Here is a 27,028-nt window from a genome sequence, read left to right as displayed (position 1 = left end):
AGCTTTTCCTGTGTGGCATCTTTTTGGAAGTTAGAGAAGGGGATCCTCTTGTCATGTGGATACTTTGAAGAGCAGATATGATCACAGGCGCCACTGTCCATACACTGTCCTGTGCTTCCTATGACTTTCCCATTCACCTGTGCCTTTGGGTGTTTTTTTGTTTTTTGGGGGAGGGGATTTGGTACTGGGAGTAAAACTCAGGCACTGTGCTGCTGAGCTGTATCCCTGGCCCTGGTTTTGTTTCTTTTTTTTTTTCTTTGAGAAAAGGTCTTGCTATGTGGCTGAGGCTGGGGTTACATTTAATATTGCTGTGTAGTCCAGGGCAGGCTTGAATTTAATGATCCTCCTTCCTCAGCCTCCTGAGTGTTGGAATTATAGGCATGGACCACTGTATCTGGCTACTTTTCCTTTATTTATGTAATTTATCATCTAACATGCCACGTATTTTGTCTCACTATCATTATTTGTTCAGTTTTTTTTTTTTGTTTGTTTGTTTTTGAGAGGGCATTTCACTATTTTGCCAAAGCTGGCAGTGAACTTAAGTTCCTCTTGCCTCAGCCTCCTAAGTGGTTGCAGTTGTAGGCATGTGTCAGCTGTTTCGCCATCATTAAAAGGAAGTTTCATGGGAATGTTTTCATTGTATTGTATTGTAGTGTTTTGTTTTTGTTTTTGAGGCAGGGTTTCACTACATAGTTCAGGCTGGCCCCAAAGTCATAGTGATCTTCCTGCCTCAGTCTACCAAGTGCTGGGATTGTAGGCTTGCAGCACCATCCCTGGCTGGAATGGTTTCTTCTCCTTTATTTTATGAAAAACATCATACACATAGAAGCAGTGAGAATAGTATAGTAAACTTCCACATCCTTGTTACTGTAAACAGTTACTAATTGGCCTTGTCTCATCTTTGTGTGGGATTACTTTGACTCACAGACCAGAAATCATATGACTTTTGTCTTTCACGTGTCTCTGAAATACAGTACTTTGAAAAAATTAGGCACAATAACATTATCCTGCCTAAAACATTTAAGAGTTCTTAATATTTTCTCTTTTTTTGTCTTTTTTGAGACAGAATCTCACTATGCAGTTCAGGCTGGCCTTGAGCTCACTTTGTAGCCTTGTCTGGTCTTGGAGTAGTGATACTCCTGCCTCAGCCTCCTGAGTGCTGGGATTACAGGTGTGTACTACCACGCCTGGCAATATTTTCATATAGTCTGCTTTTTTGTTTACCCAGTTCTCTCAATGATATTTTTATAATTTAAGTCAATTGAAGTAAAATCAGTGCTTTCATTTAGTTGATATGTATTTCAGTCTCTTTTTTTTTCTTGACATTTATTTGTGTAAGAAACGACATTATTTGTCCTGGTGATTCTCTATCTTTGGTATCTAGAATAGTGTAGGACAGTGTGTGACACAGGTGCTCAGTGAATATTTTTAAAGGAATTAAAGTTAATTCATAGTATTTAGAGCAAAATTAAAATACTAATTTTTGGAGAAAAATTGCCATTGCACTTTTTATTAGCTTGGTGGAATATTCTTGGCAATCAGAACAATTTGGATAGTTCTGTAGGGGTAAAAGGACAGGATATGCAGGGTGATAGAAAAGCCTTTGAAAGTCTGTGCCATGAGATATATGACCATCACATAACATTGCATGTTAAGCACTGTGTTTAAAGCTACATTGGTCTATTTTCCTAGCCAACCTTCAGTGAAAGGTCATTATATTCAGAATTTTGCAGTGTGTGTCTTGCAGGAAGACAACAAGAAGGGCAATAGCTGGGTCAAAGGGAATCTCTGGTTTTAGTTTTTTTTTTAAGGAATTTCCAAGCTGATTTCTGTGGTGGTTATACCAGTTTACACTACCACTTACAGTGGAGAGGGTTCCTTTTTCTCTTACCCCTGTCAGCATTTGTTATTGGTTGATTTCTTGATGATAGCCATTCTTTCTGGAGTGAGATGGAAACTTAGTATTGTTTTTATTTGAAACTCTGAAATGACCAGTGATGTTGAGCATTTTTTTTTTTTTTTTATATATTGCTGTTTCTACTTTATCATCTGAGAAATATTTTCATTTCAGATACCCATTTTTGGACTGAGTCTTTAAATTTTGGGTGTCTTTTTTTTTTTAAGTACTTTATATATTCTAGAGATTAGTCCTTTGTGGGAGGAACAGCTGGCAAAATTTCTTTCCCTTTCTGTGGGTTTTCTCTTCACTCTGTTGGTGGTTTCTTTTGCTATGCAAAAGCTTTTTAATATGATGAGATCCCATGTGGTGTTTCTTTGCAATATTTCCTGTGTGATTGGGGTTTTGTTCATACAGTCTGTCTACATCTATGTCTTCAAGAGTTTTACCTATATTATCTTTCAGCAAATTGTTTGTGTTTTCATACTTAGATCTTTGATACACTTTGATTTTAGTTTTTGCATGGTGAGAAATGTGGGTCTACTGTAATGTTCAACATGTGGGAAGTCATTTTTTATAGCACAATTTGTTAAAGAGGCTTTCTTCCAGTGAAGGTGTTTGGCCCCTTGTCAAAGATGAGGTGGTTGAATGTTGTTTGGAATTGTGTCTGCATCTTCTGTTTTATTCCAGTGATACCCTTGGGTCTGCGTTTATGTGTTCTGTTGTTTTGTTTTGTTTCTGTCAGTACTGTGTTGATCTTTATCGCAGTAGCTTTATAGTATAATTTCAAGTCAGGGATTGTGTTGCCCCGTGCCATGCTTTTCCTATTCTAGATCTCTTCTGTTTCCAAATGAATTTTAGGATGGTTTTCTGTAATTCTGTGAAGTATGCTATTGGTAATTTGATTGGAATTGCATTAAATCTGTATAAAAATTTTGGAAATAATGGCCATTTTCCCTCTATTGGTTCTGCCTGTCCAAGATCAGGGGCTATCTTGTCATTTTGTGATATCCTCTTATTTCTTACATTTCAGAGTACTGTACTTTTCAATGTAAAAAGTTTTTTACTTCCTTTATTAGATTGATTCCTAAGTAGTTCATTTTTTAATGCAATTGTGAAAAGTATTGTTTCCCTAATTGCTGTTTCAGTGACTTTGTTATTTGTATACAGGAATTCTATTGATTTTTGAGTGTGGACTGTATCCTGCTATGCTACTGAATTTGGGTACTAAATCTAAAAGTCTTTTGGTGGAGTATTTGGGTTCTTCTCTGTAGAGTATTGTGTCACCAGCAAGTAATGTTAATTTAACTTTTTCCTTTCCTATTATTTCTTTTATTTCTTAACTCTTAATCTAACTGTCTGGCTAATGTTTCCAGAGGATTATTGAATGAGCATGGTGATGATAGTGGGCATCCTTGTCCTGTTCCTGATTTTAGAGTGAAAGCTTTCTTTCCATTTAGTATGATATTGGCTGTTGGGTTGTCATAGATGGCTTTTATCAGATTGAGATAAAGACTTTCTATTCTAATTATCTGTAGGGTTTTTTTAAAATCATGAATGAGTGTTGGACTTCATGGAATGCTTTTTCTGTGTCTGTTGAGATGGTCATATGGTTTTTATTCTTGGTTCTATTAATGTGGTATATTACCTTTACTGATTTGCATATGTCAAACCATCCCTGCATCCCTGGGATGAATCCTATTTGGTCATGGTATGTAAATCTTCTTGATGATTTACTGCATTCTATTGGCCAGTATTTTATTGAGGATTTTTGCATCTGTGTTCATTATGGAGATTGACCTATAGTTCTCTTTCTTGATTGGATCCTTCTCTGATTTTGGTATCAGGGTAATGCTTGTTTCCCAGAATGACTTTGGGAGTATTGCTTCCCTTTCAATTACATTAAAGAATTTGAGGAGTAGTGGCATTAGAGAAGAGAGACAATTTAAAAAGATGAAGGGAATTGGAAAGAGAGAGGACAAGGATAAAGAGGGAGTAGTGTGATATAGAAATAATCAAAATATGTTGTGCATAATTTATATGTACACAATATACCAAAATGAACCTTATGATTCTGTGTAATTAATATATGCTAATAAAAAAGCGAGAAGAAACTTATAATGTTTATGGTAGTATAATTGAGGGAAAGATTGAAGAAAAGTTAACAACATAGGGCTTTTTAAGTGCCAGATATAATTCCTAGGATTTTCTATGTTAATTTAAATCTCATGACACACTGAGACTAAGTAGTATTTCATTTTTGGAGGTCTTACTCAGCATGATAGGTAGCATCTTTAGGAGCAGGTAGAGTTTGACTCACTATAGAGATGGATTTTTTGACATGGAGGAAATGTGTACCAGGTGGAGCAGGAGAACAAAAAGAATACTTTCATAAATCTTACCTTTTCGGAACATCTCCAATATAGTCTTAGTTGTTCCAATCATAGATTGTTTACCACGAGGTTTTTGATTAGTCCTGTCTTTGTCCATTTTCTCGTAACTGAATTCCACAGACTGGTAATTCATAAAGAATAGTGGTTTATTAGCTCCTGGTCCTTGAGGCTCAGAATTCCAAGAGCATGGTGTATCCATCTCTTAAGCGTCTTGCATATATTAACATGATGAGGAGAGGTGTCACATGGTCAGACAGAGCAAGCATGCTAACATGGTACTCTTTTCTTCATAGATACCATGATGGGGGGGAGTCCATCTTCATGACCTTATATAAGCCTAATTAATTTCTAAAGGCCCCTGACTATATTAGTAGCATATGAATTTGGGAATTCTTAATACCTGAACTTTCGGAGGACACAGTCAAGCCACAGCAGAATCTCTAGGCATCACTTAACCTCCAAGTTACTGTCTAGTACATACAAACATGGTTAGCGCTCTCATTTTTCCCTTGTTTCCTTCCTCCTGTTTTCTTCCACTTCCATCTTTTGTTCCACTTATCTTTCAATTCCTTCATTAACATTCATCTCCTTTGTGAAGTGTACTCTCCCTACCTTACTGCCTACTTCCTTTGCCTCTACCTTTCCCATCTGCCACATATATAGAAAAAAAAATCTTAAAAGTTTAAGGGATAAAATTTACTTTAAAAAAAAAAAAAGCTGTAGTTATTGTCATTGTTCACCTGTTCACTTTGTAACCCCTTATCATTTGACCCTCTCTGCTTTTGTGCAAAGCTAGTGGATTTTTCTCCTTTCTTTATTCTTTCTTCTCCTTTCTAATCCTTGCTGCCTTGAATTTCTCCATACTCTTTGTAGTGTGTGTGGTATTACCTTAATGCTGTTTTTTGCCTTTTCTGGTTGTTCATTGACCAGTGTGTCCAAAAGGTGAAGCCATTATCTTTTAAATTTGTCCTTCTAGCTTCTCTGTTGGGGTTAATGGAAATATTTTTCTTTTTAAAAAATTAAAATTTTTCAGACCTCTTCCTGTAATTCTTTTATTTAGCAAATATTTCTGGAGTACCTCATATATACAGGATTGTGTGGATTTTGGTCTTCAAGCCACAAATAAGTTGACATTGTGGAGCTTACGCTTTGGTGGGTAAAATAGGCAGTAAATAGATAACGTAATGCCAGTGAACATGTTTTAAAGGGTAAATAAAGTATACTGAGGTTCAGTAGGCAGTGATGAGGTGTTTTGTGTAGACTTCTTCAAGAAGGTATGAGTGAACTTTGTTGATGTCTGCTTTCTTGTATTCAGCAAGGGTCTGTGTGATTAGAATAGTCAGTCAGCAAGGTAGGCCCTGGGTAGGGCTTTGGACTTTAAATGTTTTAGGAATGCTTTGGAGAGTGTCAAACAGAATGTAACATCTGATTAATGTTTTCAAAGGATCGCAGAACTGTGTAAACTGTCTTGGTGGGGAGGGTTTGCAGTAGAGGAATTTGGGATGCTAGCAAACTTCAGTAGCATATTGATGAGAAATGATGATTTGCAGTAGAGTGTTAGCTGTGGAGATGATAGTGGTTCAGATGAGTGATGCATTTTGTAGATAGAGCTAGTAGGATATTCCTTTTGCTTGCATGTAGGGGAAGGTATAGAGAGAAGTATAGGCTCAAGCAAATGGGCAAATGGAGGTTTTGTTTACTGAGAACACCTTGCGAGGAGTAGTTATTTTAGGTGAGTGAAAGGATGGGTGGACTTGATACTCATTTTCAGTGTATTGGGTTTGGGGTAGGTGTTAGACACTCTAAGCAGATTAAAGTCATCAAACCGGCAAATGTGACTGTGGGCCTGGAGAAAATATCTGGAAGCCATCGCAGTACTGTAGATGGGACTAGAAGGGATCACCTAGGAGTGCCTGGGTGTGAGAAGGAATAAAGGAGAAGACGTGAAGGGCTGAACTGTTGGGTAGCTCTGATCATGTGGATATCTGCAAGAATGTTACTGAAGAGAAGTGGCTGGCGACATAGGACAGTTTTAGAAGCTAATTTGAGAGTAAGGTTGAAGAGAGGAGAGAAATCAGCTGCGTTGGATGCCGCTAGGAAGTCAAATAACTTATAAAACTGAGTAATTAACCTTTGGATTTGGCAAAGTCCTATCTCTGCTTTGCAGTATAGCTGTAAAATTCATAACATACATTTTCATTTTCTGTGAACAAATACTGTTAATTAGCCTTTCACCCCTTTTTTATTGTTTCTTTCCTGACTGTAATAAAAAAATACATGCTCATTGTAGAAAACTTGGAAAATAGAAAGTGTGAGAAAGGTTAAGCAATGGTATTCTTTATCCACCTTATCACTAGAGATAAACACTGATAAGAGTTTATTGCATTTTTTTCTTCTGCATTTTTATGAAGCTTAGTAATTGCTTTTATATGAAATTGAGATGAAAAGTAGTTTTAATTTTACTTTTTAAAATTACCACAATGGACCTCCTTACCTAATGTCAGAATTTTTTTGAGAATGTTTCTCAGTGTGGGCCACATAAATATTCCATTGTGAAGGAATAGCCTAAGTGGACTTCCCATTTATCTTTACCCTAATATTAAATAGGTCCTGATTAATTTTTCTAAAGCATATTGTGCATTAAGCTTTCAATGTACAGCATAGTGGTTAAGAGCATGGGCTCAGTTTTTGAGAGTAAGACATGCTTACAGCAGGACATTTGGAAAGTAGAAAAAAAGCTGTATGCATATCTTTTGTAGGTAAAAATTACTGCGTATGATGATTGGTATGATTTTCATCTTTTTCTTGTCAGTCTTTTTTTGTTCTTTACCCTGTCTAAATGTACAACACACACATTTCATTTGTTTATTTTTTAAAAGGATCAGATTGTTTTCTGGGCATTTTCTTCACAATCTATTCTTTTCTGTGTTCTTAATTTATCTTGGTCGAATGGTATGAAGAGTCTTGTGATTCTGTTTGTTGTCAAATGCTCTTCAAGAACATTGTACCATTTACAAGTATATTTATAAAGAATTTTGTTCTCTTTAAATTTTAGGGTAGACCACTGTCTTGTTGAGCTCTTTTTAAATGAAGTTCTACTTGGATACAAAGATGAGAACTAGATTACTTCTTGAGGTTCCTTCTAACCTCTAGGATGAAGATAATTAATGTTTGTATAGTGCTCTAAAGCTTACAGAGTGAGTTATCACACTTCATCTCACTTGATTCTCACAACAACCCTGTGAGGTAGGTAGGACAAGTGTTGTCATTCACATTTTAGAGATTAAGAAAACTAAGAGAGAAGTTACATTACTTTAACTTAAATGCTCTGGCAGGGATTTGAATGCACATCTTTTCCTCTGAATAGTCCCATTCTTTGTACAAGAATTCACATATGTATGCATTTAGAATGAGTTACATACTTTCTGATTAAGTGCTATGTGTTCTGTACATAAACCTAATGACAATCTGAATACAGTATTCGTATTTCTTTGTGTCCATCTTTCTGCAGTCTTTCTTCCCTCCTCCCAAATAAATGGCTTTGTCTCTTCATGAGGAAAAAGAATTTAATACACAGTTGTATTAAGCACCTAGCGTTTTCCCCACCATTTAGAGGAAGGGACATTGTGTTTTTCACCACCCCCACCCCCCAGTCATTGCTTACTCTCACAGTTACAGTGTTATAACATAAAATATCTAAGTGGTATGATCCAGTTAGATTATTGGATTCTGGCAGGAACCTAGAATCATAAGTTTTTGAAGGTATGGAACTCTTTTGTGACTATGTTAAGCAAGACTGGGATGATTGACTACTCTGGTATAGTTGCCTGTCACATTCTCAAGGGAATAGCAAATGATAAAGTGGTAATTGAGGTCAGATCATGAAAGATTATAACTAGTCTTCTCTTTGATTAGTTACCTCATAAGGCAGAACTTTTTCATACTGAATTGATGTGGCAGTTTAATAGTGGTAGCAGCAGTATTCACATATGTTAGGAATAGACCTAGTTTTTCATGACTTTGGTATTTTATTAAAACTCATATTGTTTTATGTATTGCCCCACAGTATTTTTAAAATTAAATTTTTCATTGTTTTTGTCTTTTTCTAGTTGTTGGTCTTGACGATATTATGGATGAAGGAGTTGTTAAAGAAAGTGGCAATGATACCATTGATGAAGAAGAACTGATTTTACCTAACAGGAATTTGAGGGACAAAGTGGAAGAAAACTCAGTGAGATCACCAAGAAAATCACCTCGTTTAATGGCACAAGGTAATCATTCCAAAGAGGTCCAGCTAGAAAACCAGAGTTCCAGGAACAAACGTGTTAGCTTATAAAATATCTAAGCAGAGATCATATTTTTTGATGTTTGCTAATATAAGCATCTTGATAATCAAAACAGATTATATCAACTTGTTGTAGAAACTTCTAGTACCCACCACCCATTTTCCCATCCTGAGAGGAAGGTACTGTTGACTCTTTCAGTTAATTTTGATATTTATCTTTGACTGTATTGGTAACATGCATATATTACTACTTCTACTTTTTTTTTGGACAGTATTGGGGGTTCAACCCAGGGCTGTCTTGCTGAGTTTCCCAGTCTAGGCTCACATTTGTGATCCTCCTGTCTCAGCCTCCCAGTGTTCTGAGATTGCCAGTGCTCCTTTTTTGGTCTGATTTTTGTTGTTACTGTTTCATTTTTGGTTTTTTTTTTTTTTTTTGCAACAGTCTTGCTGTTGCAGTTCAGGCTGGCATTCAACTCACTGTGTAGCCCAGGTTGGCTTCAAACTTGTGGCAACCCTTCTGCCTTTGGTCTCCTGAGTGCTGGGATTACAGGTGTGCGCTACCATGGCCGGCTTGTATTTATTTCTTGATGTCACACTTTGGATATTCTTCTTTGCTTTTTTGTTCCCTTCACACACATACTTTCGTATCCTTCCACTGTATAGTTTTGTTAGATCAGCAGTAATTACTTACCTTTCTATGACTATATGCTACAGATGATTCAGGTAATAAAACTGTGGTTATTTTTCCTTTCCTTTACAGTATTTTGTCTTTCAGGTTTGATTGTTTTTATTTTTCACTTGTGTACTATCAATCTTATTCTGCCAGTTGTCTTAAATCTTTCCTGAAGAAATTTGTGCTCATCGGTACTCTTGTCATTTCATCCTATTGAAGAAGCGTCTAGTGCCCTGACGTACTGCCCCGTGAACTGGTGTGAGCTCTCTGGCATCTGTGTGAAGAATCTGCTTTGTTACTTTCTGTTTGCTCCTCTCTAGTTGAACACCTTCATTTTGTGATACACCTCTTCCAGAAACTTGTGAGAAGAGATGTGCTTCTACAACTTTCTCTATTTGTTGATTTATTGACTCTCTTCTCAGAATGGAGTCCCTGGTTTGGGTGAGACAAAGAATTCAAGGTTGAAAATCATCTTTGTTTTAGACATTTGAGTTTGTTGCTCTATTTTCTTCTAACTTAAGTGTTTGTAAGAAGTTTATTCTGATTTTTTTTGAAGATGTTATGTACTTCTGAACGTTTCTGGAATCTTCCTCTTCAGCTCTAGTACTGTAGTTTGATATTTCATGATAGTGTATGTTGGTGTGAGTGCATTTTATGTATTGATCTAGGATTTAATTAGATCCTTTACTCTGAAAACTTTTTCATTTCTGGGAAATTTCCTTGAATAATTTATTCCATTATTCTCAGGTCTTGTTTCCTGGAAGTCCTTTTATGTAAACAGCCTTTACATTTTCTTTGCTCTGCTTATTCTCTACCTCTTTATCTTTCTCCTTGTTTAAATTATCTCATATTTGTCCTCAAACCTTTTTGTTAGTTTCTTTACTTGTACTTTCATTTTCAGTTCTTTCATTTTGGCAGTGGCCTTTTGGTAAAAGTCTCTTCTTACTTTATGGATGTGTGTGTAATACCTTTTATCTTTATTGAGATACTAAAGGTATTTCAAAATTTTCGTTTCTTTGCATAGTTTTATTTAAAAAATTTTCTATAAAAAATTTGGCTATTGTCCTTTATGTTAGGCTTTCCAACATGTTTGATCCTTGACTGGTGCTCATATTTAAGAATGGGGAACAAACACTTTATGGGGCCTCTTAAGTGTGTGGGCTGACTGAGATTTGACCATTCGTGTTTGATGATGTGATCGCAGTCTTTTGGTGGAAACCCTCATCAGAACTTGGATTTTCCCCCGTAGCTTAGTAGGTACTGTATATAGTAATATGGGTTTTGAGAGAAGCTGATTGGGGTGTCTTAACTGTTGATGAATGCAACAAATTGTTTTCACAGATGTAAGCATATTGTACTGTCCTGCGATTCTCAAATGTACCTGAGGTTCCTAAGGCTAGAAACTTTCTTTTCTTCTTTCCAGAGAACAGGCCATCATTTTGGGGGTAGGTGTTATATGGTGTTGGCTGTTACTAAACCGGTCAGCCTCTGCTTGTCTTCTTGGGTCTCCCATATCTTGTTTTTTAAAAGTCACCTCACTTGGTTTCTAAAACTTGTCATTCTTTTCTGTTCTCTAGTTCTTTTCCTTTTGGTTCATGCCATTTTAAAAAAGATTCCTTTATTGTACCTATGGTAGGGATTTGAAAAGCAGGTAAACTTCACTGTTTGTATTTACCTGATTTTTTTGCTTCATATTTTTAATCATTTTTTAAAAGTTACTTATTTGGCACATGTATATTTGAGACTGAGAAATACATAAGATGAGCAATGCAGAAAAATAATTTTTTTTAAGGTTGTAAAAGCAAGGCTTCAAGCTAAGTTCGTATTCGGAGGTAAGAAGGTGAATTTATCTTTGGTTTATAAATCACTATTAGAAAAAATGTCTTATTAGATATCTTAACAGTTGTGCTATTCCTTTATCATTTTTAGCAACCACTTAAGTGTTGAAGGTTTTTCCTTTAGTAATAGGTAATAGGTATGAAAAGTTCTTCATTTATTGTGTTTTAAGAATGGAGTTGTCTTCAAAGTTTTAAAAATTACCTGAAGTGAAACATTAAGATTTTAATTATTTTTGAAGTACAGCAATGAGCATGTGATAAACTGTTCATGATCCACTAAATAATCATTAAAAATGTTCAGTACTTCCCTAATATATAGACAATGTGTCAAGTCCTTGGGAATTAGAAGAGGTCCCTAGTATTTGATAGCGATATTAATTATTTTCCTAACTGTAGCACTTAGAGTGAGAGTGTGCTGTGAAAGATGACATTGAGGACTCTTATCACCTGGGATTGTTCCAGGTAAATGAAGACGTATGTTACTGTTCTATGAGATTTTTTTCTTCCTTTTTTTTTTGGGTGGTGCTGGGGATTGAACCTAGGGCCTTGTGCATACAAGGCAAAGCTCTGCTCTACCACTGAGCCACATTCCCAGCCCTTCTATCACATTCTTAAAGGAGAATAGTCCAGTGATAAATAGGGAAATGTTTGAAGTTGAAAGGGAAACCTAAAAGATGATTGTCATGGGGACTTGATTTAGAGGTGCCAGAATACATAGCCTTGGAAATAGCCTCATATTTTGAATTTTAATGTATTGTCTGTTTTCCTCTATAGTATATCATACAGCTCTCTTTCTAGTTTTCACATTGTATTTCTCCTCACGGAGGGTGCATCAGGATAGAAAAAGGGCATTCTTCCAGATGGGAAGCTTTATTAAATTTTTCATATTTTTCCTTTATTTTCTCCTGCATATTCTCTTGGTTTAAATCTTTAAAATTTCTTTTTTTCTTTCGGTGATATATGTGTGGTACTCTGATATATACTTCATTCTTTAGGAATAACTTGAATGTCAAAGGTTGATGTAAGAAATAACATTAAAAAGGAGTTAGAGACCTTTTGAAGTTCATCCTAACATAGACCATTTTTAAGATAGTTTCAAATTTTATTGCCATTTGACTTTTAAAAAAAATTTAATTTTTTCCATAGTAGGTATTGAAACCAGGGTGCTCGATCACTGAGCTACATCCCCAGCTCTTTTTAAATTTAAATTTTTTTGAGGCAAGGTCTTGTTGTCTTGTCCAGGTGGGACTTGAACATGGTGATCCTCCTGCCTCAGCTTCCCATAGTGCTAGGATTATAGATGTTCACCACTACACCTGGTTTTTAAAAAATATTGAGAAATACTTAATGTTCAAAAGTATATAATATTCTTTAAGATAGGCATTAATAGTAAAGGAAGCTTATTTTACTGATTTTTAGTCCCAGTTTCTTATGAAAAAGAGACTCAAACATATTTTGTCACAAATTACAATGTCATTCCAAATTTTATAAGTTTTTCCTCTCTGAGATTCAAAAAACTGATAAATACAAAATTAACATACACATGTTAAATTACATATGTTTCAGTGTTTGTGATTATAAGTAACTGTTAGTACATTTTTTGTCAAAATGATCAGAGAAAATTTATAGGTCAGAATAAAGAAGTGATATCTTTTAAAAATTACTGAAATAAAAACACATGGAGAAATAGCTAAGTTATTTTTATTTATTTTTTTCCCCTTGTGATAGAGCAAGTAAGAAGTTTGCGACAAAGCACTATTGCCAAGCGTTCAAATGCTGCACCATTAAGTAGCACAAAAAAAGCATCTGGGAAGACTGTATCTGCTCCTAAGGCAGGGGCGAAACCGTCAGAGCGATGTCAGGTTAAAGAGGAAGCCTGTGCAGCACTGAAACCTGAGTACCAGAAGGAGAGCAGAAGGAGCAGCCGCCATACTGGCCAGACTGAAGCGGTACCACAAGTACCAGGGACTTCCAGTTACTCTTCAGGGTCCTCTTGCCTTGAAATGAAGGATGACTCTGGGTTGGATTCCAAGCCCAAGTGTAATAATCAGGGAGAAGCCAGTCTGCCATCTCATGAATTAAATTGTCCACTTCTTTCAGAGACTTGTGTCCGAATTGAAGAAAAAAATGAAGCTCTGATGGAATGTAAAATTAAGACTGGTAGCAGCCCATTGTTCAAGTTTTTAGATAAGGAGGAAGAGGAACAAAATGATTCCATTTCAGGTAAAATGGATGAGACCATTGAAGAAAAGAGGGCAAAGGACAAATTTGAACAAGAATCAAAAGATACAGTAAAATTATCCCACGAAGACGACCAAGTTATTGGGGAACCTGAATCATCTGCTGGTATTTCTGGTGGTGTGGTAGCTTGTATAAATGCAGGTAGCACAGAAAAGAGTCTTGTAGGTTTGTCTGGTTCAGTGGATGTAGTGACTGAATGTAATTTGGAACTGAATACTATGGATGTTGCTAAAGCTGAGAACTCCCTTCAGAGAAATAAAATGGAGCCCCTGGGTTATTGTGAAGAAACAGAGTCCAGTGATACACAGTTAAAGAGTCCTGAGTTTAATAAGTCAGAGTTAGAGGTGGTTGGTACTAATGCTTTTGAGCCAGAAGATAATGTTGTAGAAAGTGCTGTTTGTAATGTGCCTGACCAAAATTCAAAACAGTTGAATCATATTGAAAGTATCCAAGAGGAGTCTCAGGAGACAGCAAACCTTCAGAATGATAGAAGCAGCCAGTCAAGTAGTGTTTCTTGTGTGGAGTCAAAAAACAAATCCAAACATACAAAACCTATAACTCATTCTAAGCAAAAGATGACCACAGATACTCTGAAGAAAATCGTTATAGCAAAGCATATAATAGTGCATAACAAAACTAATGTCAAAAGTGTGAAACGAAATGCTGATGAACCAGACTCTCAGCAAAATTTCCATAGGCCAAATAAACTGAGGAAAAAAATTGATAAGGAATTAAAGACTCAAAGTTGCAATTCTGGAGTTAAAGCTGTAAAAAACCAAGCTCAGTCTGTATTCAGAAAAACACCGCAGGATGAAAATTCAGTGCAAAGCCCCAAGCCTTTAACTCATTCTTTGGGTGATAAGCTTCTTCACTGTCATCCTAGTCCTGCGCAAACTGGGCATTCATTGCATTCCATCCACAAACCGTGCCATAAGCCTCAGCAGCAGGCACCAGCAGCGAGAGTCTCTAGTCACATGAAAGAAGAGCCTGAACACCCTGGCCTTGAGCACTGTAAGGAAGAGGAGAAGATGAAACTTAAAAAACCCGAGAAGAACTTGCAGCCTCGTCAGAGAAGAAGCAGCAGAAGCTTTTCTTTGGATGAGCCTCCGTTGTTCATTCCAGACAACATAGCTACTGTAAAGAGAGAAGGTTCAGACCATGGCTCCTTATTTGAGAGCAAATCCATGTGGGCTCCCAGCAAGCAGTGTGGGTTTTGCAAAAAACCACATGGCAACAGGTGTGTGTGCGTGCATATGAGTGATGTGTACATTGAAGAGAAATTGTATTTTTGGAGGGCGGGATTGGTCTGAGAACTTTTTTATAGAAAGAAATGATTTAATGTGCAAAGACTTGCAGAAGCAACAAAAACCGTCATCAGTCCTGGATAATGATAGAAAGATGGAGCTACTTGAATTCTTAAGTGTGTCATCCTATTAATTTTTAAAAGGATAGTCTGATCAAAACTGACATACCTGGAAATGTTTTGTTATTGTGATCAGATAGTGTAATTTAGTCATTGCATTTGAATACAGAACCAAAACCTTTTTGCAAATCAGAAAATTGTTATGCTGTCTTGGGGACTGAATTTTAATTGGCTTCAGAAGAACTAGTAATAAAATGTAAAGATGATAATAGAAATTCTATTTTTCCCTTGAAGTTTTTTTTTTTTAAAGATGCACATTAAAGACAATACTGTCATCTCGAAACTATCAAACTTAACCTTGTAATAAAATTTGATAGCTAAAACAACTGTTTAATAATCCAGGAGAATTTATATGTAACATGAAATAGAGTGAAACTATGTATTACTTCTGAAATGTTTCAGTGATTGCAAGAATTTCTTGTGAATTCAAATCTTTCACAATTTTAGAGTTGACTTTAGCATTGCTTTCGATGATTTTTTAGGGTTCCATCTTAAGTAGTTTTATGACATTGCCTTCTCCCTCCCACTGTATTTCTTTATTTGCTAGCTTTTTTAAGCAAAGGAAAATGAGGTGAAGTGGAATGTGCATCTACAAGATTGTCCTGCTCAAATGTTAACATGGCTGTGGAGCTTCTGTCAACACTGATAGATAAAAAGAAATAACTTGAATGTTAATGGTTAATGTTAGAGTGACTTTCCGTCATCGTTAGATTACATAAAAATTTCAAAATTTAGAGAGGGACAGTCTAGTAAAGTATTTTGTAATACGTTATTTTGGTGGGGAGGGAGTAGTTAGGAAAATGGGAGAGAAGTAGAGGGCTGTTTTCTAAAATACAAGTTTCATGTCACCCAGGTCTTCTTCATTTATGATTTATTCCAAGCCCTAGTTTTAATGTGGGGGGGTTACTTGATAACGATATACAGTTCATTTTTAAGTGTTGTAGCTTTCTGTATACAATGCCACATTTGTACCACTTACATACTCCTCAGTTTTTCATTTAGAACACCTTACTCAGATATTGTAAAGTATTCTTACTATTTTTAGACCTAACAATTAAAGTTTGGTGCTATTAAGTGCCCTTTTAATAAAAGCCAGCCACTTCCTGTCTGCTGTAGTTTTGTAAACATCTTACTGAAGTGGTTAGAAAAGTGGAAACACTATCAACTATGTTACGCTGTAGCCTTTTGTAGATGCAGTAGTGTTCCTATGGACCGGTCTTAGTGAATTTGCCGACTTTTTTCCTTCTTTTTTTTTTTTTTTGGAGACATAGTCTCACTGTGTGGTCCAGGGTGGCCTTGAGCTTGCTGGGATCCTCCTGCCTCAGTGTCCCCAGTGCTGGGATTATAGGTGTGCACCAGATTTTTTAATGATGGGATATCACTTCATCAACTTCAGCAGTTCTGTAAAGTCAGGTGTTAGGTATTAGTTTCATTTAAAAAAATTTTTTATAACCTAATGCCACCTTTAGGACCTTCTCTATAAAAGCTAGTTTCACTGCTCCAAGTCTGGACAGTGACTTAGACTGTTAGATGTGTAGAGTCTGGAGAACAAACTGACTGGGAGCAGTTTCGGAAGAACTGTTCAGATTACTTCACTGTTGTCAATAAAGAAGCTTGAGTGATTAATGCTAACTAGTCTTCACTGCTGCTTCATACTGCATTTGCATATATTGAATTTACTCGAAAAATGTACCTTTTACACAATATATACTTTTCCTATTTTAATCCACATGTGAGGACATAAATTTATTAGCAAAACAAAGGGAGATAATTTTAATCCTCTTATTTGATGCACTAATCACATTGAAGGTTGTTAATACAATAAATGTACCATTTTCTAGCACTTGTGACAGCTTTGCTCCTGTAAAGACTGTTTAAACTCTAGTATCTTACACATTTTGCAACTGGGATTAGTTTCCTTCAGCATCCAGTTGGGAATTATATTTTGTAATACAGGTGCTCCTAGTGTAACCAGATGCAGTATTTAACAATAAGCAGATTCTGTATAATCAGACAGTGGATACCAATTCTTTACTGTGCTATTGTTTTCATTACATTTTCCTGATTCACATTACTCCAAACACATATTATTTTAAAAAGTAGCCTGTTGTGTTTATTTTTTTAAAAATGACTTTTAAACTTTTCAACATATTTGGCATTTTGAAAGGAACAAGTCTTAGTCTTTTCATGTTATCTACTGTGTGGTTTTCTGTTTTTTTCCAAAAGATACTTGTGTCTTCAGTTTGCATTGTGCTTTTTCGGACCAGGTTGTAGACTGGTTGACATTTTAAACACAAAACCTCAGCAAAATGGGTTGTTTTAGACACTCAAACAAGACTTTCACAAAAGGAAATTTATTTCTAGAATAAATGGTTTTTGCTTCTCAGCATTTTATAAATAATTTTCTCTGCAGATTAAATTATGAATAACCTTTTAATGTTGACTAGAATCCTTACATCTTTGATGTAGTGAGGGCATACATAGTCCCAGTCACACGGTCTCGAGCTGTCACTTACAGACCCTTCTTCTGTAACACCTACAGTGTCAGTTCTTGACATACATTTGTTATGATCAGTCTTTGAGTTGCCTCTGTAGTTTACTTTGAAAAAACTGAAAATTTTCCAAGCATGTGTTTGGCTCTTACTAAAAAGAATATGGACTAGGGGGCTGGGGATTTAGTTCAGCGGCAAAGCGCCTGCCTGGCAAGTGCAAGGTCGTGAGTTCAGTTCCCGGTACCGGAGAAAAAGCAAAAAAAAAAAAAAGAATATGGACTAGAATTTTAAATCGGTTTTTAAATTGTTTTATAGTAGATCTATTTTAATTTTTTGTTTTGAACTGTATGTGAAAATAGAAGAGAAGACAACACAAGTATTGCTGCACTCTTGTTAACTGACCCAGAGCTAAACACCACATAGCATTCATTTGTAGTCAAATTTACTCTGTAGGTTACGGTATTTTCCATAAACTGAGTTCCTTTCTTGGTAATACAGAATCAGAAATGAGAGGTAATTGTAAGCTAACTCCCACGGCTGCAGTTGTCTCCCTACTATGTGCTTCCCCCCATTTCTCACAGTTTTTAAAGTAGAGTAGCACCTTAAAAGAAAAAGTACATTGTATGTGTGAAGCCATCTTTTTTCTTTTTTCTAAACGGCCGAAAAAGTTCAGGGTGCTTCCCACTATTAGACTGAAAAATGATCAGCATTTACATTTTTGGGTAATCTGTTCTGTTTGAAAGTGAATTTTACTTTCCTATAGGATACAGTCATTGTCATTTTTCCTGATTTCTCAAGTTTATTTAATTGCACTGTTTTACATTAAACCCAGTGTTATTTTGATAGTTGACAGGTTTGCTTTTCAGGCCTCTCAAGTATGAGTGGGACATTTCCAGAAAAATCTTTGAACAAACCATGGTGTAATAATTGATACATTTTATGGTCAGAAGAATTAAGTAAAATAAAAGTTTGGAAACACTTTTTGCTTTGTAATTTGAATTGAGAATTGGGTTTGGGACAGCAGCATGGTCTGGGTTTTTACTGAAACCATTCCAGACTGACTTGGAAGAACTCACGATAGAATTTTTTTTTTTTTCTTTTTGAGACAGGGTCTCGCCATGCAGTTCAGGCTGGCCTTGAGCTCACTTTGTAGCCCAGGCTGGCTTCGAACTCGCTACAATCCTCCTGCCTCAGCCTCCCGAGTGCTGGGATTACAGGTGTGCGCCACCACGCCCGGCTAGCTCACGATAGAATTTTGATTGTGGGAGTAGAGGGATATCGCCATTTGCTTTTTTCCTCATTATCTCAAAACTATTCATATTAGATGACTGCTTTCAAGAAATATTTCTTTTAACTTTACAACCTGAAATGGAAGAACAGTAAAGCAGCTGTATTTAAAACATGTTTCTTGTCTGGAAAATTTGAATTGAAGCATTATGAAGCCATCAAAATTCTGGAGCCTCGAGAAGCTTTGTCTTAAATACTACATTCTTAATTGGACTTGTGAATCCAAACATTTTGTATCTTTATTTTTCAAACCAAATTCGCTGTTGGAAAGATGAGTAAAGGATAAAGCTAGCAAAGCATCACTAGTGAGGGTTAAAAATGTTTAATTGAAGACATGAAGAAGCCTTAGAGCACCGCAGTAATCTGGCACAGTGGAAAAGCAGGAAGAGCAGAAGCGCTGCTTTAGAGGCATGGCTTTAGAGTACTTTGTAAGGATAGTGTTCTGGTTGTTGTAGTTCTAACATAACAGGAGCTCTGCTGTATTTAGAGCGAGTTAGCCATATCACACACTTACTACTTTTAGCACCCTTCCTATTGCACTAAAATTTTTCAGAGGCATTTGAGACTGGTGGGCCTCTACTAGGAGAATCAGTAGCTCAAAATCCTACGTGTTTAAAGAACGTACTTGAATTATGCATTCAAACATGAATTACTGGCCTGAAGAACAACAACAAAAAATACTAAACATGAGTATGTGAAGTATAGCTTAATCGATTAAGGAGTATGTAAAGGGATAATTTTTCCCTAAGTTATTGTTTATATGTCTTGAGACTTTATTTAAAAGTTAACCAAGTTGTCAGTATTAGGTTACTAAAAGCTTTCTTAGAACCACAAATCTTGTTCTGCACTTAGGCTATTCCTTAGTTAAAATGTAGTGAAGGGGAAACAGCACTCAGGCAATTATCCAAAACACATTGGACTTCAATAAGAACGGCCTTCATCCCCAAAACTGCATAAGAAGATTGTTCAGTGGAATCATGTGCCTCTCTAATTTGAGCTTAAAGTGGTTAATAAACAGTTTTAGAGACTGATAAGTTTTTGATGTATTGCTGCTTGCTTTTTGTCATGTGACAGACTTGCATGAAGAGTTTTTTTGCAGTTGTGAGGTTTCAGATCTTAGGTGTTACAGGTATGACTAGGATTCATGGTGATGAAATTAGGACAGATAGGAAATTACCACTCATTGAAGAGAACTTACACTTTGTTTTATACAGTATATTTCCAATGATCTGTCTTTGGTGTTCTACACCTCCCACAAGTACTTTCTCACTTGTACCAGAGGGGAAATACTTGTTTTTTTTTTTTTAACTTTAAAGATGTTTTAAAAAAAAGATACACAATTTCAAAACAAGATGGTAGGAAATTAATAATGGTTATTATATTGCATATTGTTACCTTCAAAGTAGTTGCTGAGATTACCAGATAGAGGCATGCAAGACTGACGAAGTCTTAAGATTCCATTTTCATAGAATATGCCTTGAGTGCTGCTCCGTGTTGAACTTACGGAATGGGGAGAGATAGAAACATGCAAAATAACAGAATCACATTGAAAATTTAGTTTCACTTTTAACAGTTTTTAAAGATACCCATTTCCACTTTTGTTTTTCTTAGGTTCATGGTTGGCTGTGGGAGATGTGATGACTGGTTTCATGGTGATTGTGTTGGATTGAGTCTTTCTCAAGCACAGCAGATGGGAGAGGAAGATAAAGAATATGTGTGTGTAAAATGTTGTGCTGAAGAAGATAAAAAGACTGAAAGTTTAGACACAGATTATTTTGAAAATCAAGGTACAGTTGAAGTTCATAGTGAAGATAAAAAAATGGAATGTGAGAAACTCGGATTATCAAAGCACATGACAACAAATAACAAAACCAAATGTACAGATGATACAGTGAAGCACAAGGTCAAAATTTTAAAACGGGTATGCTTTCCATTAATTACATTTTGTTATTTAGACTTTTGTATGAACCATGACAATTCTGAAATTTCTTTTTTAGATTTCAGTGTGCTGATATATGTTTAAAAATTTTTTTTTTGTAGAGATGTTTTGAGTTTTTTGTAAGGTTTGTTTACCATTCTGAGTGAAACCAGATAGTGACATATTCAGATCATGAAACTCTTATTTCCTATCATGTTTTATGCCTATTTTAGGCTATAATTTGGTACTTCAATTTTCTGAGATAAGGTTGTGTGTGTGTGTGTGTGTGTATGCGTGTATGCTTGTGGCCTTAGATAAAAGTTGTGCTTGCTAAATATCTTTAAAAAGGCTTTTCACTTGGCCTGTAATCCTAACACTCTGGGATACTGAGGCAGGAAGGCTGCAAGTTTCAACTCAGCCTGGGCAAGTTAGTGACTTCGACCCTGTCTCAAAGATAAGAAATTAGAAAAATGTCTGTGTGCGTAGCTCAACAAGAAGGACTTAGCTTTGGCTCCAGTGCTGCAAACAAAAACTTTAGACTGTAAATACCTACCAAGCCTTTCACCATTCGGCAGTGTTATTTTCAAGTTGGAAGAGTTTTTGTTATTGTGTTGGTTTTTTTGGTAAGGAAAGTAATTTTTTTATCCTTTCCATATTTTCTTGCAACTTTCCATATTTTCTCTTAAAAACGTGAAGTTATAGAAGGTTTTCAATTTTCTGTGGTAAATTTGTATTTTAACTATTCTGAAAATATTTTTAAAAGAGTTCAGGGGCAGGGATGTAGTTTAGTGGTAGAGTGCTGATCATGGCATGTGCAAGGCAATGGCTTTACTCCTTAGCATCCTCACACGTATACGAAAGAGGAATACATTTTATGGTAGTCTTTAATAAGAGGACTGTGTAAAGGACACTCCATTTGATCTGACCAAATTTTCTTTATTCCTTTTTATAACCTGTGCTTTTTCTAACCCTTGATTGGTTATAGAGTCCTGCTGGGGAGGAAACACAGTGGGAAGAAATGTATAAAAATAGACAAGTATAATGATCCAAGAGACAGCATAAATTTAGAGTTGGGAAGAAGCCATAGAATTGTTTTAATCAAAACATTGATTTGTTACTATGCTCTACAGCATTCCTAGAAAGAGAAGTACTAATTCTCATTTGAAAAAAAGTGTGACAGAATGCATTTTCACTTTAAGTAAATCTGATTGTTCAACAGTTTTTCACTTTGAATTAAAAATTGCATCCCTGAAAAGGTGTAGTTTTCTGAAGCCTCCCTATTACTAAAGCTAATTTTTCTATATGGTAAAGGTAGTTCGTTCAGATAGAGAAGGATGAGGTTAGAGCACACGGAAGGTTGGGGTGGGAGGATCGCTGCAAGTTCTAGGCCAGCTTGAGCTGCATAGTGAAAAAAAAAAGAAGAAACATGAGGTTGTTTTCTCCATTGTTTACGTATTTAATTCTTTCAGATTTTCCTTATGTGACAAATGTGGATTAAGCTTCAGGTTGCTAAATTCTGACAGCATACAGCATTTTCTGCTCAACAAGGCTTTTCAAAAATCAGGTTCTACCCAGCCCTTGGGAGGCTGAGACGGGAGGATTGGTTTGAGACCAATCTGGGCTACAAAGTGAGTTCAAGGCCAGCCTGAGCCACATAGTGAGACCCTGTCTCAAAAAGACCAAAAAAAAAATCAGATTGTATCCTTCTGATAACTTTTTGTTGCTTTGCTGATTTGGCTAGCGTGAAAGTAATTGGTAATAAGGACCTGAGAGCTCTATTAAGAACAGTTTATGTCAGGTCTTTGGGAAACTTGTATGGATCGTTAACTCTTAGTCATTGCCTCTTATATATAATTTCATCACCATTTAAAAATACATTGTATTATAATGAATCGTTTGCCGGGGATGTAGCTCAGTGGCACAAATGCCTGCCTGGCAAGTGCAGGGTCCTGACTTCGATTTCTGGTGCCAAAAAAAAAAAAAAAAAAATAGAACCCAGGAATGCTACACCCCAAAGCTTTATAATGAGTTGTTTGTCTTTGCCTGAAAAGACATTATAAGACGTTAATATTGTTAATATTTTGAGAAATTTCTTTATCCAGTATCTAGATCAAAAAGGAAATTAGTCTGCTTTGATAAATGTATGTACCTTCCAAGTGATCATTACCTCTTTTTCTTTTTATGGTGAACTATTGAGTCTTTGCATCTTTCTGATGTTAGTTTATGAAGAATGCTTTCCATATGTCACTTTTTATCCTTGCATGTTTATGTCAAGCCATTTATTGAGTTTCTGTTGCGTGTTGAGCATGGTACAATACATTGAATGTGTTCCTGCACTGAAGGAAGTTTAGTTGGAGAGGTTAAAAATAAACATGTTAAGAGACAATTATATGATTTCTATTGTAGAGAAAAGCAGTATATAACTCTGTCTTGAAACTGAGTGATTATGTCTATGTACAGTATTCTTCCTTTTGTCTTTCAAGGACATTGATATGATGTCTCTCAAGTATCAGGAGTCTAGTTTTGCTAGTACAGCCTTGTTGTACAAACTTGATTCTTTCCACGAGTCTGGTTGCAAACCACTGAGTTGGATGAGAACCAAATCAAATTCAATGGTTAGGTTAAGTGTTGACGTTATGGGGAAATTTAAATCAGTTCTTAGTTCAGTTTGCAACCAGAACTGTGGAGAGAGTTGAGTTCGTGAACCGAGGAACCACTGTGTATATTTAGGGTCAGAGTTACAAGTAAATATTGATGGCTTATTCTACCTGACAGTGTTTAAACACACTGGGAACTTCACTGATAAACCTATTGCAAGTGTGACCTCGTTTGCTTTACAGGTACATTGAAAAATACAAATGCTTATTTCCCCACAATTTCTTTTTCTGTATCTGCAGCCAACTAAGAACTGTTTATTGCCTCATACCGAGTTTTCTTTTTACTAACACTTTTGGGAATATGAGTTCTATGTTGTTTTTCTCCTCCTTTATAGGCTGTTGCATGTTCTGCAGAAAATAGATGCTTATCAAGTAGATTTCGAGTGAGAATAAATCTTTTTACTAATATGACCTAGTTTTGTATATCTTTTAAAAAACTGTAAATGTTTAATTGGCTAAGATTATTTGCTTTCTTCATATGTTGAAATACTAATTTGGTTTAAATTTTTTTATTTATGTACTTTTTTGAGTTTTTTGAGGTAGACTCTTGCTCCGTAATTCAGAATGGCCTTTGTACTCTGTAGTTCAGGCTAGACTCAAACTCATGACATTCCTTCTGCTTCAGCCTCTTGAATGCTAGGGTTACTGGCCTGCACCATCATGCCATCCATGTGTTACTGACGTTTGTTTTATTTCTTTTCTTTTTTTTTTTTTTTTTGATGCTTGTTTTATATTTAAAGATTTTTTAGTAGTTTCTAATGTTAACAAATTATGTATTGTTTTTCCAGGAATCTCCTGAAGGCAGAAATTCATCAGATTATAGAGATAATGAAATAAAAAAATGGCAGCTAGCTCCTCTTCGAAAGATGGGACAAACAGTTTTACCTCGGAGATCCTCAGAAGAAAAAAGTGAAAAAATGCCAAAAGAGGCTACAAATATTATTTGCACACCTTCAAAACCAGGCAGTGAGATTAATAGAAATTGTTATGTACTAACTTACTTATATCTTGTTTCACACACAGTTAGTTTACAGTAAGTCCCTGGCTTATGAGTGAGTTCCATACTGGGAGAATGTTTGTAAGTTGAATTGGTTCATAGTGTAACAAAGTGAGTTGCACAGTACACCTATGAATATTACGCAGTACACCTGTGAAAGCTCACAACTTGAATGTTTGCAAGTCAGGGGACTTACTGTATTTTGGGAAATTTTTTGCATTAACATTTTAATGACACAGTATTTTAGATGTTTGGTTATATTGTGACTAGAAAGAATTACTCTGAAATCTGAGGAAGTAGTGGTGAACCTGTGCCTCTTGCCTTAACATCACTAGGTACTTCTGAGAGAAGGCAAGCAGTAAGTTGAAAAGTAAGCAAATGGTACATTACTTTAGAGACTATGACGGAAAAGTACTGTAATGGGTTAGAGAGCCACAGTGAGGGTGAGAGGTGGAAGTTCTGTTTTAGATAGAGGTAGTCTGCCTGCCTGGCAAGCACAAGGTCCTGAGTTCAATTCCGTACCAAAAAAACCCCCATAGATAGAGGTAGTAATTGTGAAATTTGAAAGGATGCAGATTTTTTGGAGGAGGACATAGGTGAGGGACACAGTAAATGTAAACTTTGAGGTAGATACAAGCTTGGCATTTATTGAAGGAAGTCAATGTGAAGGGATTGGAACATAATTTATGAGAATATCAGAAAAGGAGTTAGAGAAGAGATTTATTGTGAATATTAAGGGAAAGCTTCAGAGAGTTTTACACAGTGATGGATCCCTCTGTTGCTCTGAATATTAACCTGTAGGAGGCAGGAGAAAAAGCATAGAACTGAGTTCTTAACCAGTGTCCTCTGCAAAAAATGGTGGTGGCAGGTGACAGCTGTGCAGTGGAGGTAGTGAGAAGTAGCTTGGTTAAGATAGCTTTTATAGCAGAGTTGATAGGACTTGCTCTTAGACTAGATATAAGTAGATGAAAGAATCTTGGAGGATATCTGTGTAAAATGTTGGTGTCATTTATTGAGAAAAACATTAGGGGAGGAAAACTGAAAAATCTGGTCATTACAATTTTGTTAGACATCCAGGTGGAAATACTTGGGTACACCTTTGGGTGATGAGTCTGGAGCTGACAAAAGAGGTGAAGTAGCCTGTTAGGGAAGAGGAGAACCGAAAGACCAGGGCAGTCCAAACCCAAGGGAAACTTCTTCAGTATATCTTGATGTCTAATAAAATGAGTACTATGAAATATGTGACTTAGTAAAATAGAGATAATTGCCCGGCATGGTCATGCACACGTGTAATCCCAACACTTGGGGCAGGAGGATTGCCAGGAGTTTAAGGTCAGCCTGGGCTGCATAGCTACACCTTGTCTCAAGAAAAAAAAAAGAATACAAAACAGATCATTCACTGATGACTAGAATGGCTTTAGTGGAGCAGTAGGGACAAAAACCAACTGTAATTTATAGAAGAATGTAAAGGTAAGGAACTGAACGTGTTTATTACGGATAACTCTTCAGAAGTTTTGCTGTATAAGGCAACAGAAATGGTATGTGGAATATTGCATTACTAGGGGAATGTATAGTGAAGGAATCTGTTAAAGAAGATATTATGGCATGTGTGTTTTCCAAGAACCACTAATTGAAGAGCCTAAGTTCTTGATTGCCTCTGTGAAAAAGCAGTTGGTTGTAGGCTGGACATGGTGGTACACACTTGTAATCCCAGCATTTGGGAGGCTGAGGCAGGAGGACCACCACAAGTTCAAGACAAGACTAGCCTGGGCAGTGTAGTTCAAGGCCAGCCTGAATAGCATAACCAAGAGTGTGGCTCAAAAAAAATCATTTTTGGATTGTCTGTACTATTTCATTAGTTTGCATGTCCCTTTTTATGCCATTACCATGCTGTTTTGGTTACTGTGACTCTTGTGTATCTTGAAGTCAGATACTTTAATGCCTTCAGCTTTGGTTTCTGCTCAGGATTGCTTTGGCTCTTTGGGAATCTTTTGTAGAAGTGTTCTGTTTGATTTTTATGGAGAATGTTACTCATGTTGTTAAGTTTTATATTGAATCTCTAGACTGTTTTGGACATGGACATTTAACTATTTCAGTTCATGAATATGTGGGTTTTGTGGGTCTTCAATTTGTTTCACCAGTGTTTTATACTTTTTGTTACAGAGATCATTCACTGCATTGGTAGGTAGCTTCAGTCTGGGTAATTACTATTTTTGTAGCCATTGAGATGGAATTGTTTTCTTGACTTTGCAGCAATTTCATTTCATAAAATTTTCATTTCATAAAAAGCTATAGATTTTTTTATATTGCTTTTACAGTCTGCAACCATATTGACTCATTTATCATTCTAAGAGGTTTCTAGTTAAAATAAATCTTGAGGGGCTGGGGATTTAGTTCAGCAGCACAGTGCCTGCCCGGCAAGTGTGAGGTTGTGAGTTCATTCTTGGTACCGGAAAAAAACAAACAAAAACAAACAAAAAATTAATAAACCTTGAGGTTTTTTTAATGTATAAAAGTCCACTGACCTTCTTTCTAATTTGGATGCCGTTTATTTCTTCCTTTTGTCTTACTGCTCTGGCCAAAATTTGAAAGTTTTTGAGCATCTTGTACATATTAAAAATTTTCAGACTTGGAATTTTGGGTTTAGTGATGTTCATTCTGTAGTAGGGAGTATTGGATGTGGTCAGATAGATGAAGATTGATGCAGGAGGGTCGCTTTGCTGATGGGAAGGTGTGTTACCTGGCATTTGCTATTTCTTCAGTGAGATACGAGTGAGCAAATCAAATGAGGGTGAAGGTGGGAAGCAACTGTTAATGGCTTGAGAAGAGAGAAAAAAGTGAAATAGATGGTTTGAAAAGTGAGGGAGCAGGTTTGTTGGGAAATTTTAATGGGGCCGAAGGTTGAGTTAGTTACTTGGTGTTTGTGC

The 27,028-nt window shown here is 36.1% G+C and overlaps 1 protein-coding gene across 2 annotated transcripts in view; it reads left to right on the top strand.

Moving 5' to 3' along the window:
• Phf3 (PHD finger protein 3) overlaps positions 1-27,028 on the top strand; it is a gene marked incomplete at its 5' end in the record, with an annotated part of 76,418 nt that overhangs the window by 30,508 nt on the left and 18,882 nt on the right. For both annotated transcript variants that reach the window (XM_013505826.1, XM_013505825.1), the window contains 4 exon segments: positions 8,400-8,561; positions 12,815-14,564; positions 20,141-20,450; positions 23,893-24,088. In XM_013505826.1, the coding sequence (XP_013361280.1) occupies positions 8,400-8,561; positions 12,815-14,564; positions 20,141-20,450; positions 23,893-24,088 (2,418 nt within the window).

Source organism: Chinchilla lanigera, unplaced genomic scaffold (genome assembly GCF_000276665.1).
Source record: "Chinchilla lanigera isolate Chin_1 unplaced genomic scaffold, ChiLan1.0 scaffold00101, whole genome shotgun sequence".
Lineage (NCBI taxonomy): Eukaryota > Metazoa > Chordata > Mammalia > Rodentia > Chinchillidae > Chinchilla > Chinchilla lanigera.
Note: the sequence above shows the minus strand (reverse complement) of the source record. Positions and strands in the feature narration are given on the sequence as shown.